This window comes from Leuresthes tenuis, unplaced genomic scaffold (genome assembly GCF_036924035.1).
Source record: "Leuresthes tenuis unplaced genomic scaffold, fLeuTen1.0.hap1 SCAF_23, whole genome shotgun sequence".
NCBI lineage: Eukaryota > Metazoa > Chordata > Actinopteri > Atheriniformes > Atherinopsidae > Leuresthes > Leuresthes tenuis.
In genome coordinates, this window is record NW_027325377.1 from 1,609,276 (window position 1) to 1,626,213 (window position 16,938).

Sequence of the window (16,938 nt, forward strand, 5' to 3'; positions counted from 1 at the left end):
ATTCTAAGACCTTTCCTCTAAGACCTTTATTCTAAGACCTTTCCTCTAAGACTTTTCCTCTAAGACCTTTATTCTAAGACCTTTCCTCTAAGACCTAAGACCTTTCCTCTAAGACCTTTATTCTAAGACCTTTCCTCTAAGACCTTTCCTCTAAGACCTTTATTCTAAGACCTTTCCTCTAAGACTTTTCCTCTAAGACCTTTATTCTAAGACCTTTCCTCTAAGACCTTTATTCTAAGACCTTTCCTCTAAGACCTTTATTCTAAGACCTTTCCTCTAAGACCTTTATTCTAAGACCTTTCCTCTAAGACCTTTCCTCTAAGACCTTTCCTCTAAGACCTTTCCTCTAAGACCTTTCCTCTAAGACCTTTCCTCTAAGACCTTTATTCTAAGACCTTTCCTCTAAGACCTTTATTCTAAGACCTTTCCTCTAAGACTTTTCCTCTAAGACCTTTCCTCTAAGACCTTTCCTCTAAGACCTTTCCTCTAAGACCTTTCCTCTAAGACTTTTCCTCTAAGACCTTTATTCTAAGACCTTTCCTCTAAGACCTTTCCTCTAAGACCTTTCCTCTAAGACCTTTCTTCTAAGACCTTTCCTCTAAGACCTTTATTCTAAGACCTTTCCTCTAAGACCTTTATTCTAAGACCTTTCCTCTAAGACCTTTATTCTAAGACCTTTCCTCTAAGACTTTTCCTCTAAGACCTTTCCTCTAAGACCTTTCCTCTAAGACCTTTCCTCTAAGACCTTTCCTCTAAGACTTTTCCTCTAAGACCTTTATTCTAAGACCTTTCCTCTAAGACCTTTCCTCTAAGACCTTTCCTCTAAGACCTTTCTTCTAAGACCTTTCCTCTAAGACCTTTATTCTAAGACCTTTCCTCTAAGACCTTTCCTCTAAGACCTTTATTCTAAGACCTTTCCTCTAAGACCTTTATTCTAAGACCTTTCCTCTAAGACCTTTCCTCTAAGACCTTTCCTCTAAGACCTTTATTCTAAGACCTTTCCTCTAAGACCTTTATTCTAAGACCTTTCCTCTAAGACCTTTCCTCTAAGACCTTTATTCTAAGACCTTTCCTCTAAGACCTTTATTCTAAGACCTTTCCTCTAAGACCTTTCCTCTAAGACCTTTATTCTAAGACCTTTCCTCTAAGATCTTTCCTCTAAGACCTTTCCTCTAAGACCTTTATTCTAAGACGAGTTCAGACCAGAGCCGGATTCAAAAGGAGCTTTAATGAACTCAGAATAAAACAAAGAGCAGCTTCAGAGGGTTCAAGCTCAGCTTTCAGACCTGCAGCCTGTCTGTAAAGTAGAAAAACACCAAGGCAAGAATCCCAGAATCCCTCTGAACTGAGTCAGAATAATATAAAATAAAAGCTCAAAGCTTCTTAAAGTCACAGAAACATGAAACAATCTCACTTTTCTCTCATTAAACAGTCAGAACTGGAATAAAAGCAGCTGCAGCTCCACTTTATTTAGTCAGAAACGGGCTTCCGTACTTTTCCTGTCAGCCATAAATCAGTTCATTGCACGTCTGCCATCTCCACATCAGCGTCAGAGGCGTTCTTCTTCTTCTCCTTCTTCTTCTTCTTCTGGGTTGGAGCTGACGAGGAGGACTCCTTCTTCTTCTTCTGTGGTGCTGCTTCGACTGTGGGGAGGACAGAAGTGAACGTTTGGCAGGTTAAGGTTCAGGGGTCAGGGGTCAGCTGAACATGATCACATCCAGGTGTTTAGTTCAGGATTACAGCTCATGACCCCAAACAGTTTGGAAATGCTTCAGAAGGAGGGAAGAAGAGCTGTGACTGGTTTCCAGGTGATGGAGGGTCACCTGAGCGTGGGGGCGGAGCCTCTCTTACCTTCCATCGTTGCCTTCTCCTGCTGCAGGTGCTGCAGCTGCTTCAGCAGCTTCCGTCTCTTCTTCCCAGACAGAGTGATGTTGGCCCTCGGACTCGACCTGAAGGTGGAGAACACAGAGGGTCAGCGGGTGGAGGTCGGAGGTCAGCTGAGCCTCGGCGGGTGGAACACTCACTTCCTCTTCTTCAGGTGATGGACGGTGATGAGACCTTCATCCACGATGGCTCCGACGATCTGATGCTTCTTCCTCTTCTCTCGGCTCTGAACTCGCCGCCTCTTGAAAAGATTCTTTCCCAACTCCTGAAAGAAGAAACGAGGTCAAAGTTCAGGAGGTGAAGCCGCTGGTCCCCAAAGCAAGGACATAGAAACTGATCAAAGTAACTATTTCTAGTTTGAATGTTTGAAGAACAGTTTTGTTTTCTAAATATTAGGCTTTTTTAAAGTCCTGATCAACAGTTCTGCAGCTTTCTGAAACCTTTAAAGTGTCCTGATCAACAGTTCTGCAGCTTTCTGAAACCTTTAAAGTGTCCTGATCAACAGTTCTGCAGCTTTCTGAAACCTTTAAAGTGTCCTGATCAATAGTTCTGCAGCTTTCTGAAGCCTTTAAAGTGTCCTGATCAACAGTTCTGCAGCTTTCTGAAACCTTTAAAGTGTCCTGATCAGCAGTTCTGCAGCTTTCTGTAACCTTTAAAGTGTCCTGATCAATAGTTCTGCAGCTTTCTGAGACCTTTAAAGTGTCCTGATCAACAGTTCTGCAGCTTTCTGAAACCTTTAAAGTGTCCTGATCAATAGTTCTGCAGCTTTCTGAAACCTTTAAAGTGTCCTGATCAATAGTTCTGCAGCTTTCTGAAGCCTTTAAAGTGTCCTGATCAACAGTTCTGCAGCTTTCTGAAACCTTTAAAGTGTCCTGATCAGCAGTTCTGCAGCTTTCTGTAACCTTTAAAGTGTCCTGATCAATAGTTCTGCAGCTTTCTGAAACCTTTAAAGTGTCCTGATCAATAGTTCTGCAGCTTTCTGAAACCTTTAAAGTGTCCTGATCAACAGTTCTGCAGCTTTAAACCTTTAAAGTGTCCTGATCAACAGTTCTGCAGCTTTCTGAAACCTTTAAAGTGTCCTGATCAATAGTTCTGCAGCTTTCTGAAACCTTTAAAGTGTCCTGATCAACAGTTCTGCAGCTTTCTGTAACATTTAAAGTGTCCTGATCAATAGTTCTGCAGCTTTCTGTAACCTTTAAAGTGTCCTGATCAACAGTTCTGCAGCTTTCTGTAACCTTTAAAGTGTCCTGATCAATAGTTCTGCAGCTTTCTGAAACCTTTAAAGTGTCCTGATCAACAGTTCTGCAGCTTTCTGTAACATTTAAAGTGTCCTGATCAATAGTTCTGCAGCTTTCTGTAACCTTTAAAGTGTCCTGATCAACAGTTCTGCAGCTTTCTGAAACCTTTAAAGTGTCCTGATCAACAGTTCTGCAGCTTTCTGTAACCTTTAAAGTGTCCTGATCAATAGTTCTGCAGCTTTCTGAAACCTTTAAAGTGTCCTGATCAACAGTTCTGCAGCTTTCTGTAACCTTTAAAGTGTCCTGATCAATAGTTCTGCAGCTTTCTGAAACCTTTAAAGTGTCCTGATCAATAGTTCTGCAGCTTTCTGAAACATTTAAAGTGTCCTGATCAACAGTTCTGCAGCTTTCTGTAACATTTAAAGTGTCCTGATCAATAGTTCTGCAGCTTTCTGTAACCTTTAAAGTGTCCTGATCAACAGTTCTGCAGCTTTCTGAAACCTTTAAAGTGTCCTGATCAACAGTTCTGCAGCTTTCTGAAACCTTTAAAGTGTCCTGATCAACAGTTCTGCAGCTTTCTGAAACCTTTAAAGTGTCCTGATCAACAGTTCTGCAGCTTTCTGTAACCTTTAAAGTGTCCTGATCAATAGTTCTGCAGCTTTCTGTAACATTTAAAGTGTCCTGATCAATAGTTCTGCAGCTTTCTGTAACCTTTAAAGTGTCCTGATCAACAGTTCTGCAGCTTTCTGAAACCTTTAAAGTGTCCTGATCAACAGTTCTGCAGCTTTCTGTAACCTTTAAAGTGTCCTGATCAATAGTTCTGCAGCTTTCTGAAACCTTTAAAGTGTCCTGATCAATAGTTCTGCAGCTTTCTGTAACCTTTAAAGTGTCCTGATCAATAGTTCTGCAGCTTTCTGAAACCTTTAAAGTGTCCTGATCAACAGTTCTGCAGCTTTCTGAAGCCTTTAAAGTGTCCTGATCAACAGTTCTGCAGCTTTCTGAAACCTTTAAAGTGTCCTGATCAACAGTTCTGCAGCTTTCTGAAACCTTTAAAGTGTCCTGATCAATAGTTCTGCAGCTTTCTGAAACCTCTAAAGTGTCCTGATCAACAGTTCTGCAGCTTTCTGAAACCTTTAAAGTGTCCTGATCAATAGTTCTGCAGCTTTCTGAAACCTCTAAAGTGTCCTGATCAATAGTTCTGCAGCTTTCTGTAACCTTTAAAGTGTCCTGATCAATAGTTCTGCAGCTTTCTGAAACCTTTAAAGTGTCCTGATCAACAGTTCTGCAGCTTTCTGAAACCTTTAAAGTGTCCTGATCAACAGTTCTGCAGCTTTCTGAAACCTTTAAAGTGTCCTGATCAATAGTTCTGCAGCTTTCTGAAGCCTTTAAAGTGTCCTGATCAACAGTTCTGCAGCTTTCTGAAACCTTTAAAGTGTCCTGATCAGCAGTTCTGCAGCTTTCTGTAACCTTTAAAGTGTCCTGATCAATAGTTCTGCAGCTTTCTGAGACCTTTAAAGTGTCCTGATCAACAGTTCTGCAGCTTTCTGAAACCTTTAAAGTGTCCTGATCAATAGTTCTGCAGCTTTCTGAAGCCTTTAAAGTGTCCTGATCAACAGTTCTGCAGCTTTCTGAAACCTTTAAAGTGTCCTGATCAGCAGTTCTGCAGCTTTCTGTAACCTTTAAAGTGTCCTGATCAATAGTTCTGCAGCTTTCTGAAACCTTTAAAGTGTCCTGATCAATAGTTCTGCAGCTTTCTGAAACCTTTAAAGTGTCCTGATCAACAGTTCTGCAGCTTTAAACCTTTAAAGTGTCCTGATCAACAGTTCTGCAGCTTTCTGAAACCTTTAAAGTGTCCTGATCAATAGTTCTGCAGCTTTCTGAAACCTTTAAAGTGTCCTGATCAACAGTTCTGCAGCTTTCTGTAACATTTAAAGTGTCCTGATCAATAGTTCTGCAGCTTTCTGTAACCTTTAAAGTGTCCTGATCAACAGTTCTGCAGCTTTCTGTAACCTTTAAAGTGTCCTGATCAATAGTTCTGCAGCTTTCTGAAACCTTTAAAGTGTCCTGATCAACAGTTCTGCAGCTTTCTGTAACATTTAAAGTGTCCTGATCAATAGTTCTGCAGCTTTCTGAAACCTTTAAAGTGTCCTGATCAACAGTTCTGCAGCTTTCTGTAACATTTAAAGTGTCCTGATCAATAGTTCTGCAGCTTTCTGTAACCTTTAAAGTGTCCTGATCAACAGTTCTGCAGCTTTCTGTAACCTTTAAAGTGTCCTGATCAATAGTTCTGCAGCTTTCTGAAACCTTTAAAGTGTCCTGATCAACAGTTCTGCAGCTTTCTGTAACCTTTAAAGTGTCCTGATCAATAGTTCTGCAGCTTTCTGAAACCTTTAAAGTGTCCTGATCAATAGTTCTGCAGCTTTCTGAAACATTTAAAGTGTCCTGATCAACAGTTCTGCAGCTTTCTGTAACATTTAAAGTGTCCTGATCAATAGTTCTGCAGCTTTCTGTAACCTTTAAAGTGTCCTGATCAACAGTTCTGCAGCTTTCTGAAACCTTTAAAGTGTCCTGATCAACAGTTCTGCAGCTTTCTGAAACCTTTAAAGTGTCCTGATCAACAGTTCTGCAGCTTTCTGAAACCTTTAAAGTGTCCTGATCAACAGTTCTGCAGCTTTCTGTAACCTTTAAAGTGTCCTGATCAATAGTTCTGCAGCTTTCTGTAACATTTAAAGTGTCCTGATCAATAGTTCTGCAGCTTTCTGTAACCTTTAAAGTGTCCTGATCAACAGTTCTGCAGCTTTCTGAAACCTTTAAAGTGTCCTGATCAACAGTTCTGCAGCTTTCTGTAACCTTTAAAGTGTCCTGATCAATAGTTCTGCAGCTTTCTGAAACCTTTAAAGTGTCCTGATCAATAGTTCTGCAGCTTTCTGTAACCTTTAAAGTGTCCTGATCAATAGTTCTGCAGCTTTCTGAAACCTTTAAAGTGTCCTGATCAACAGTTCTGCAGCTTTCTGAAGCCTTTAAAGTGTCCTGATCAACAGTTCTGCAGCTTTCTGAAACCTTTAAAGTGTCCTGATCAACAGTTCTGCAGCTTTCTGAAACCTTTAAAGTGTCCTGATCAATAGTTCTGCAGCTTTCTGAAACCTCTAAAGTGTCCTGATCAACAGTTCTGCAGCTTTCTGAAACCTTTAAAGTGTCCTGATCAATAGTTCTGCAGCTTTCTGAAACCTCTAAAGTGTCCTGATCAATAGTTCTGCAGCTTTCTGTAACCTTTAAAGTGTCCTGATCAATAGTTCTGCAGCTTTCTGTAACCTTTAAAGTGTCCTGATCAATAGTTCTGCAGCTTTCTGAAACCTTTAAAGTGTCCTGATCAACAGTTCTGCAGCTTTCTGAAGCTCTTTCACAGTTTTTCTTTGGAGATTTTCTGCTTTTCCCCTCATCTTCAGTCCTTGTTCCTGAGCATTTTCAGTGTTTTTTCTTTGTTCAGCCACTTAACTCTGACCTTTGACCCATTCAGGCAGAAAAAAGGCTCCTAACTCAAGGGATGAACCAGTGTTGTGTCGACACAGAACAGACAACTTAGCAAAGAAGCCATTTTAAACTGGATCTTTAGGCACTTTGTTACCAGCAGCCTGTCACAAAGACACATCATTTGTTCCAGACCAGAGATTCACTTTAAAGCTGCTGAGAACTGATAAAAAACTCTGTTTCTGCCTCAGATTCTGGGTTTATGTTCATGTTTGAACATGTTTCAGTGAATCTCTGCAGCTGCTTCCTGGTTTTATATCAAATGTAGCAGAAATTAAGCTGATCAGGACCGTTGATCTGTCAAGACCAAACATTCATTTTAATATTAAAGAGGAAAATCTTCACAAACACTCTGATTCCAAACTAAAAGCGACCTTTTTCCATCATATTCTGTTTTTAAATGGTTTTAACTACAGTTTCTCCATCAGAACCAGAATTTAACGGGTTTTACTGAGACTCGGTTGTTCTAAAAACTTAAACCTGGTTCTATAACGGAGTCTAAACACACTTTTACACAGTCTGAGATCAATAAGTTCCGGTTTTCTTACTGTTTTCGGTCTGTTTATCTTTCCTCCTGGAGGCGACATGTTTCTGTAGGTCCTCACATGGACCGGAACACGTTCTTCTTCTTCTTCTTCTGCTGCTGCTTCTTCTTCTTCTTCTGTTTTAGAGCTAACTGAAGCTAGCACGGCACATACCGCCCTCTGCCGTATCGGTCCGCTTTAACATGCTGCATTATTTCCTCCTTCTTTCTTTAGATTCAGTTCGTATAGTTTAATCGATCTTTTACAGTTTAATTCTACTAAATAAACAGTTTGAACGGAAAACACTTCAGTGAGCCAGTTTTAGGTGATACTTCTTCTTCTGTGCCTAAATTGCCGGCAGACTCGCAGCTCTCTGCTGCCCCCTGCAGCTCAGTTTCAACATCACCGCAAAGCTTGAAGCAAAAAAGCAACTGATCACAAGAAAACGACATTTTAAGATAAAGAGACAACACAAATATTCAGTTTTTTAATCTATGAAACCACAACTGAACACAAGAAGAGAATCACACGATCTGAAAGCAGCACAAACACAGAAATAGAGAAATGGGGCTGATTAAAAAGCAAGTTGTTGATGCAGGAACTTTGACTGGAGAAGGTTTAATGTGTTTGAAAGTGGGCACTTTGTCTCTTTCTGGTACCCGTCAGGAGTCTGGCTGCTGGAGTCTGAACTGGCTGAAACAGACTGACTGGGAACAAGAATCCGAAGACCTGGAGGTTAAAAACTACCTTCAGGTCATCCCTGGAAAGGATGGATTTCAGTTTAGAGATGCTCCTCAGTTAGTGATCCAACTAAGGAAAACCTTTTTACAGGAAAATAGGAAACTTTTAGTACTTTCTTGTGCTTTTAACCTTTTTAACTTGGTACTTTTTAATTATTTAGAGGCTTTTTAAACCTTCTGAGGATCCAGAATGTATAAAATCTACAGTGTTCCACAGAAAAAAAGATGGCAGTTTTTGAATTTACACGAATATTTTCCAGGCCCTGTAATTATTACACATTTGACTTTGAAACGTCAAATTGGTTTAAAATTCAAATTTAGCATCTACAAAAACCACTGAAAGGAGGTTGATCAGTGGTTTTAATCCCATCCCTCTGCTCATTTATGTGAACATAGTTCGTTAGATTAAAGTTTAAGACACATAAAAGTGTTGCTTCTTAACCAATCAGCTCTTTAAAGCTGGAAAAAAAGGGAGAATAAGGAAGTCTCCTCTGTCTCAAACTGTCTGAAGGAAGATGAAAATCTTTCCCTGACGTTTCGTCCAGTTTTTGGTAGTTTTTGCATTTAAAAAACATCTGAAATGAGTCCACTTCCTGGTTTGTATTTGAGTGTTATATCGATGGAGAGTGACTATGATGATTTTACACTTTCACAGCAGATTTGTCACTTTCAGCTCAGATTATGATCAAATATTCACTTTAGTTTAGGATTAAAGTCCATTATTTTGGCTGAAATATGCCCTCTGCCTGTTTTACACAAACATGGCGTCATGAAACCAGGGTTTCAAAAATATTTCCCTGCCGTTTCGTCCAGTTTTTGGTAGTTTTTGCATTTAAAAAACATCTGAAATGAGTCCACTTCCTGGTTTGTATTTTATAAAACAGAATAAAAGTGTTCGATGGACAGTGATGATGATGATTTTACACTATTTTACATTATTTTGGCTGAAATATGTCCACCTATATCATATTAATATATATATTATATATTATATACTATACAATATTCCCTCTGCCTGTTTTACACAAACATGGAAACCAGGCTGCAGATAACCAGCTCAGTGTGACTCTTTAACTCCTTCTTTGGTGGTAAAACTCTGACATCTGGTGGACAAAAGCAGAAACTGCAACTTTACCCACAGACAAAACATTTTAATATCTTAATAAATATTCTATAAATCTAATATTTGTTCTTTTAGTGATTTTTGTGGGGGTTTTTTCGATTCTGAGCTGTTTAAGATTCAAACTGAAACCCTTTTTCTTTTCAGGACCGAGCAGCTGATCTGATCGGTGCACATCTGGACTCCAGCTGTTAGAGGCTGCAGTTATAACTAATCAGTCTGAGGACCTAAAAGGTGAGAAACTTGGTAGTTGGAGTGTCATTGCTCAGAATTTCACGTTTTAGATCCAAATCATGTTGCTTTTCTGTCAGAAATCTGTCTGTGTGACTCTTTAAGTCCTTCTTTGGTGGTAAAACTCTGACATCTGGTGGACAAAAGCAGAAACTGCAACTTTACCCACAGACAAAACATTTTAATATCTTAATAAATATTCTATAAATCTTATATTTGTTCTTTTAGTGATTTTTATGGGTTTTGAAACCCTTTTTCTTTTCAGGACCGAGCAGCTGATCTGATCGGTGCACATCTGGACTCCAGCTGTTAGAGGCTGCAGTTATAACTAATCAGTCTGAGGACCTAAAAGGTAGTTGTAGTGTCATTGCTCAGAGTTTCACGTTTTAGATCCAAATCATGTTGCTTTTCTGTCATAAATCTGTCAGATCAGAGGATTCTGATGGGAAATAAAATGAATAAAAGTGTCAAAAGCAGAGATAAAGAGACCAAAGATACGGAGACAGAGAGGATGTCAAATGTTTAATCCATTCAGAACAGAGTGTTAATCTCAGTGCAAGTGCCAAAAACAACAATATCGAGCTGTTTGGTTTATGTACAAATCTGAACTTTGGCATTGAGAAGCGTAGCGAGTCGTGGAGGAAAAACACACCGGAGGCATCAGGAGGACTGGAGACAGGAAACGGCTTCAAGGGAGGCAGAAAACATCCAAAGAACAAAGAGAGGGGGTCTTTTCTTCATTTCAACCAACCACAAAACAAGTCCATGAACATAATTAATGGTATATATATTTATATTTATATATCTAAAGTGCATTATGGTACAAAAATATAGAAGGTCAGCAGCACCTCGATACATTTACAAAATAAATACACCATTCAGACAAAATAAATTACTGCAAAAAAGACTTAAATGAAGTAAAAAAAAAAGGAAAAAGCAAGGATTCACAAAGATTAAAATCTGTTGCCCCACAGAGCATCAATAAGTTTTTTTTTTATCATATTCTGCTATCTATTCTGCTATATTTAGAATATTTACACACAATAAATATTTTCCAATTTCTTTCCAAACAATCACAATTACAGAATCGTGAGCATTTAGGAGTCCACTGCGAGTGTCCGAAGGTTTCTGAGAAGAAGATGAAGAAGAAGAAGAAGAAGGAGAAGAAGAAGGAGAAGAAGAAGAAGGAGAAGAGGGTCAGTGCACTGTGAAAATCATTATGAGATAAATCCAACAACAACCTCAGATCAGACAAATCAAAGCTCCTCAAAGCTGAGTTTTCTGCTGTACTTCCTCTGATCACCACAGGGGGCGCCAATGAGTCGTTGGTGTGATATTAAACAGCCGATATTAAACAAACTAGTCATGAAATAAATAAATGGAATTATTCATATGAGATCATAATTATAATTACATTCATTCTAACTTTAAGAGACATTTTTTTAATGTCACTTTTACTTTTCGCTCTTTTACGTCACTAATATTCAAATTAGGGGGCGTGGCAACCGGAAAACCAATATATAACCACACCCCCTTTTTAATATTTAAATGTCGCCAAAACTAAATAAATGAACATATCCTAAAACATTAATAATTAAACTTACGTTTCATCTTTATTTCTATATTCAACTCATTTACTTACATAAGGGAAAGTTATATTTAATAATGAGCACCTGTTGAGCTGTTTTGGTCTTTTTAGTCATTTTAATCAATAAAAAACATGTAATGACTCGTTGGTGTGATATTAAACAGCCGATATTAAACAAACTAGTCATGAAATAAATAAATGGAATTATTCAGATGAGATCATTCTAACTTTAAGAGACATTTTTTTATGTCACTTTTACTTTTTGCTCTTTTACGTCACTAATATTCAAATTAGGGGGCGTGGCAACCGGAAAACCAATATATAACCACACCCCCTTTTTGATATTTAGAAGAAAAGTCGCCAAAACTAAATAAATTAACATTATCCTAAAATATTAATAATTAAAATCAAGTTTCATCTTTATTTCTATATTCAACTCATTTACTTACATAAGGGAAAGTTATATTTAATAATGATGAGCTGTTTTGGTCTTTTTAGTCTTTTTAATCAATAAAAAACATGTAAATTTCCATTAATTTAACACGGATAGCATTTCAGGAAGAAACTAAACTGTCAGCTGGGCTGAAACAGTCAGACCTCAGTATGTTTCAGGAGATAATTAATGCAGTTTGACTCTGTGATGAGAGCATTAAGGGCTACTTCCTGTTGTGCCTCAGCTGTAAAATGATGACTCACCTTCGTCAGAGACTGACGGGGTCTCAATGCAGCGCCCTCTGCAGGCCGAGCAGGGACCTCCACTCCAGGTGGAGTCCGCTCCCGGCTTCGTCTTCCAGCCTCCAGCCCAACGAACGTGCCCTCCTCTTCCTCTTCTCCCCTTCCCGCCTCTTGCCAGACTTCCCTTTCTTCCTCCTCTTGCCGGGCACCTTCAGCACGCTGTCTTTGTACACCTGTGACTTGTTGGTCTCCTGCGGCAGGTTGGTGCCCTCCTCCTCATCCACCTGGAAGCTGAGGGGCAGGTTCTTTGTTCCTCCGGGAGGTTTGGATGGCAGGGTGCTGCCGGTGGTGCTCAGATTGTTGCCGACCCCCGGCAGCACCACGGCGATGGCGCCGCTGCTGCTCCCGCTCGCCCCCGTGGTCCGGAGCGGGAGGTCGCGGACCTCAGCCGTGTGGACGACGTCCAGCAGCTCCTGCAGCCACATGCGACGCCTGACGTCTTGCAGTGTTCGACTTTTGTCGTGCATCAGCTGAGTGTGAGCCACCGAGCGTTTTCTGCAGAAACACAAGAGTTTCTCAGATCAGAACTCCTCTCTTAAAGCTCAAAACAATTAAATCAAAGGGACTTTTGACAGCTTTAGCTTTCTGATGGAACTTTATGTTGAAACAGAGCAAAACTGAGTCAGTTCGTCTGAGTCACCAGCAGAGAGCAGCACAAGCTAAGCAATGAGAGTGAGACGGAAACCAGAAGACATCATCATCTGTTCCTCTTAGATTAGCAGAAATTATTCAGTCCTGTTATTCCCAGGAACATCAGGAGGGCTGAAAGTCTGACGTTGACAGGAATATGAGAAGAAAGACGAAGCTTCTGGTGGATTTTGCTTTCTTTAATGTGGATTTTAACTGAGTCTGAGGGACAAAAACCTGCAGCGAGGCGGCATGTAGCTCCAGATTAATGTTCATATGAAGATTATTGGATTCGCTTTGGTGTTTTATTATGAGAAATCCCTTCTGGTTTATGATATCAGATATGATATCATTAGATCTGATCGACACCTTTACATCTGATCTATACTCTTAGATCTGATCGACACCCTTAGATCTGATCGACACCCTTAGATCTGATCGACACCCTTATATCTGATCTATACCGTTACATCTGATCTATACCCTTAGATCTGATCTATACCGTTACATCTGATCTATACCCTTAGATCTGATCTATTCCGTTACATCTGATCTATACCCTTAGATCTGATCTATACTCTTAGATCTGATCAATACCCTTACATCTGATCGACACCCTTATATCTGATCTATACCCTTAGATCTGATCTATACCATTACATCTGATCGACACCCTTATATCTGATCTATACCCTTATATCTGATCTATACCCTTATATCTGATCTATATCCTTAGATCTGATCGACACCCTTAGATCTGATCGAAACCTTTGGATCTGATCTATACCGTTACATCTGATCTATACCCTTATATCTGATCTATACCCTTAGATCTGATCTATACCGTTACATCTGATCTATACCCTTATATCTGATCTATACCCTTAGATCTGATCCATACCCTTAGATCTGATCGACACCCTTAGATCTGATCTATACCCTTATATCTGATCTATACCGTTACATCTGATCTATACCCTTATATCTGATCTATACCCTTAGATCTGATCTATACCGTTACATCTGATCTATACCCTTATATCTGATCTATACCCTTAGATCTGATCTATATCCTTAGATCTGATCGACACCCTTAGATCTGATCGAAACCTTTGGATCTGATCTATACCGTTACATCTGATCTATATCCTTAGATCTGATCGACACCCTTATATCTGATCTATACCCTTAGATCTGATCTATACCATTAGATCTGATCTATACCCTTACATCTGATCTATACCCTTAGATCTGATCTATACCGTTACATCTGATCTATACCCTTAGATCTGATCTATACCGTTACATCTGATCTATACCCTTAGATCTGATCTATACCATTAGATCTGATCAATACCCTTACATCTGATCTATACCTTTACATCTGATCTATACCCTTACATCTGATCTATACCCTTACATCTGATCTATACTCTTAGATCTGATCTATACCCTTATATCTGATCTATACTCTTAGATCTGATCTATACCCTTACATCTGATCGACACCCTTAGATCTGATCTATATCCTTATATCTGATCGACACCCTTAGATCTGATCTATATCCTTATATCTGATCTATACCCTTAGATCTGATCTATATCCTTATATCTGATCTATACCCTTACATCTGATCGATACCCTTAGATCTGATCGACACCTTTGGATCTGATCGACACCCTTAGATCTGATCGACACCCTTATATCTGATCTATACCGTTACATCTGATCTATACCCTTAGATCTGATCTATATCCTTATATCTGATCGACACCCTTAGATCTGATCGACACCCTTATATCTGATCTATACCCTTAGATCTGATCTATACCGTTACATCTGATCTATACCCTTAGATCTGATCTATACTCTTAGATCTGATCTATACCATTAGATCTGATCTATACCCTTATATCTGATCTATACCCTTAGATCTGATCTATACCATTAGATCTGATCAATACCCTTACATCTGATCTATACCTTTACATCTGATCTATACCCTTACATCTGATCTATACCCTTACATCTGATCTATACTCTTATATCTGATCTATACCCTTAGATCTGATCTATACCCTTAGATCTGATCGACACCCTTATATCTGATCTATACTCTTAGATCTGATCTATACCCTTACATCTGATCTATACCCTTATATCTGATCTATACCCTTAGATCTGATCTATACTCTTAGATCTGATCTATACCTTTACATCTGATCTATACCCTTACATCTGATCTATACTCTTAGATCTGATCTATACCCTTAGATCTGATCTATACCCTTAGATCTGATCGACACCCTTATATCTGATCTATACTCTTAGATCTGATCTATACCCTTACATCTGATCGACACCCTTAGATCTGATCGACACCCTTAGATCTGATCTATACCCTTAGATCTGATCTATACCCTTACATCTGATCTATACCCTTAGATCTGATCGACACCCTTAGATCTGATCGATACCCTTACATCTGATCTATACCCTTAGATCTGATCTATACCCTTACATCTGATCTATACCCTTAGATCTGATCGACACCCTTAGATCTGATCGATACCTTTACATCTGATCTATACCCTTAGATCTGATCGACACCCTTAGATCTGATCTATACCCTTATATCTGATCTATACCCTTAGATCTGATCTATACCCTTATATCTGATCTATACCCTTATATCTGATCCTATTTAATAGGAAATTAAATAAACCTTCTTTAGTTTCTTTCCTTCGTGTCCCTCATATTTCTGCTCAGATTTGCTTCACTATTTAATAAAAACGCCACATGAGTCTGACTTTAGATCCAAATTCTAGACTGAATAATTAATCATAAAGAGAATTTGAAGGATCAAATATTCAGATGGTGGAGCTTTCTGGGCCCAGACAGAATCAGGGTCTAGGTTCTGCTGCGCCACCTACAGGTGAGACCACAGGTAGACAGAAAGATTCACCCAAATGTACCTACAGGTGTGCACAATCTGGCCACACGATGGCGCCATCTGCACAGAGACCAGAGGCTCAGCTCTCCACCAATCGGACTCCAGTTCTGAGTCTTCAAGCATCAGGGTCAGGATGAGCTGCAGTTTAAGGTGTGAAAACAGCAGAGCTGAACCCACTGATGGCTCTGAGCAGATGGGATGGGCAGCAGAAGGATTCGGGCTTTGCTTTGCTGTGGTGTCGCGTTACTCAGAGTCTTAACTCTTAGGAAAACAGGGTACAGCTCGGAGCCTGGGAACCAAAGGTGTCTGAATCCTCCTCCTCCAGCCCAGCCTCTGTTTCTGATTCTGCTCTCCCAAAGTCAAAGTGCCGAGTAATAAGGCAGAGGGAGCCCCTGGGAGCAGCCTTTGTTGATATGCATACAGATATTTCCTGGAAGTCGTCTTTGAAAGCCGATCAGCTGCGTTTTCACCTTTATTACAGCTCAGATCAAACGGGAGGAAATGATCTCAGGCTCTCCCACCTCGGAGAAGATTTCAGCCTCCTGAGAACGAAAGTGTGACAAACAGCAGCAGCTGCTGGTTCTGGTCCTCCCTCCCTCCAGAAAACACAACCAACCAGACTTCTTTTATTTCCCAGGAGGAAAACGCAGCTCAGAAAGTGCTGAAAAGGACCAAACTTTCTGTGATTTAACCATCAGACGTTTAGGTTTTAGATGAAAAACACAGCAAAGCAGACGAATCAAACTAATAATGAGAGGTAATGTCCTCCTGAGCAGATCCTAGATGAATCAGATCAGGTCAGAGGTCACCCGCCATGAAAGGCTCTGTTTCCCCTGACATTTCTTCCCCTGGAAGAGGTCTGATTAAAGCCTCCAGCAGAGCATCTTCTCTCCGCCTCATTAAGACCCGTCACTTCCCAATAATGTGGAAAAAGCTCTCAGAGAGTGTTTGGTACTGGGGCTAAAAGAGCATTTCTTCTGCTTGGCATCGGGCGGCTCAGCGGGAGCAGCAGGTTTGGTTTGGCCGAGCCCAACATCAGCATTATTCATTTCACTCAGCGCCTGTCGGGACGGTCGGCGGCGAGTTTATCGCACCGAGACGCTCTCCGCTTTAGGTAAACACGCAGGTGGGCGAAGGCTAACTAAACAGCTGACGAATGGACACATTTTCCACCCACAAAGCAAAAGAAAGACTCTGGGGCTGATGATTCAGAGGAGAAACAGTTCAATCAAAGCCAGACTTACATTCTGCTGCTCAGGGCATCGATGGGCCGCCCGTCGTGTGGCACCGGAGAGCAGAGCAGGAACAGAGCGAAGCACCACTGCTGCAGGACCCTCCTGGAGAAGAACATCCTTTCTGGAAAGAAACACAGGAGAACATGAGAAACCCGAGTCCAGGAGTCCCTCAGAAGCCACAACAAAGCCGGAGTCAGTCACCAGCGGGGAACTTACTTTCCCACAGCCCTGCCTGTCCCCCACGGAACGATAAACACAAGTTATGTCCTCTCAAAGTTTCCAGCAGCAGGAAAGAGAGATGTCAGAGAAACTCCAGGTGAGAGAAGGAAAAAAAACAGCGCAATCCAGAGGCTCCTCAGTTTAAAACCTCCCTGGAGTGCCAGAGGAGGAGGTCCAGCTGCAGCTCCTGAAGCCCTGCAGGCGTCCGGCGGTTCAAGGTGAGACACGTTGCTGCTGCTGCTGCTGCAGGTCCATCTGATGGGAGGGTTTGCTGCATGCTGCCTGAGAGCTGCAGCAGGTCAGAGGCGAAGGGAA

At 40.5% G+C, this 16,938-nt stretch overlaps 2 protein-coding genes across 2 annotated transcripts; both read right to left on the reverse strand.

Moving 5' to 3' along the window:
• Window positions 1–1,364: 1,364 nt before the first annotated feature.
• On the reverse strand, window positions 1,365–7,323 carry LOC140282810 (uncharacterized protein C11orf98 homolog). Its single transcript, XM_072377370.1, has 4 exons — window positions 7,199–7,323; window positions 2,025–2,149; window positions 1,852–1,949; window positions 1,365–1,643 (listed from the first exon to the last, which is right to left on the reverse strand). Exons 1-4 carry the CDS (start codon window positions 7,235–7,237, stop codon window positions 1,519–1,521), a joined length of 387 nt encoding a protein of 128 aa, XP_072233471.1. The 5' UTR covers window positions 7,238–7,323; the 3' UTR covers window positions 1,365–1,518.
• Window positions 7,324–9,777: 2,454 nt separating this feature from the next.
• pthlha (parathyroid hormone-like hormone a) lies at window positions 9,778–16,718 on the reverse strand. Its single transcript, XM_072377423.1, has 4 exons — window positions 16,621–16,718; window positions 16,414–16,525; window positions 11,550–12,083; window positions 9,778–10,393 (listed from the first exon to the last, which is right to left on the reverse strand). Exons 2-3 carry the CDS (start codon window positions 16,518–16,520, stop codon window positions 11,573–11,575), a joined length of 618 nt encoding a protein of 205 aa, XP_072233524.1. The 5' UTR covers window positions 16,521–16,525; window positions 16,621–16,718; the 3' UTR covers window positions 9,778–10,393; window positions 11,550–11,572.
• Window positions 16,719–16,938: the final 220 nt, after the last annotated feature.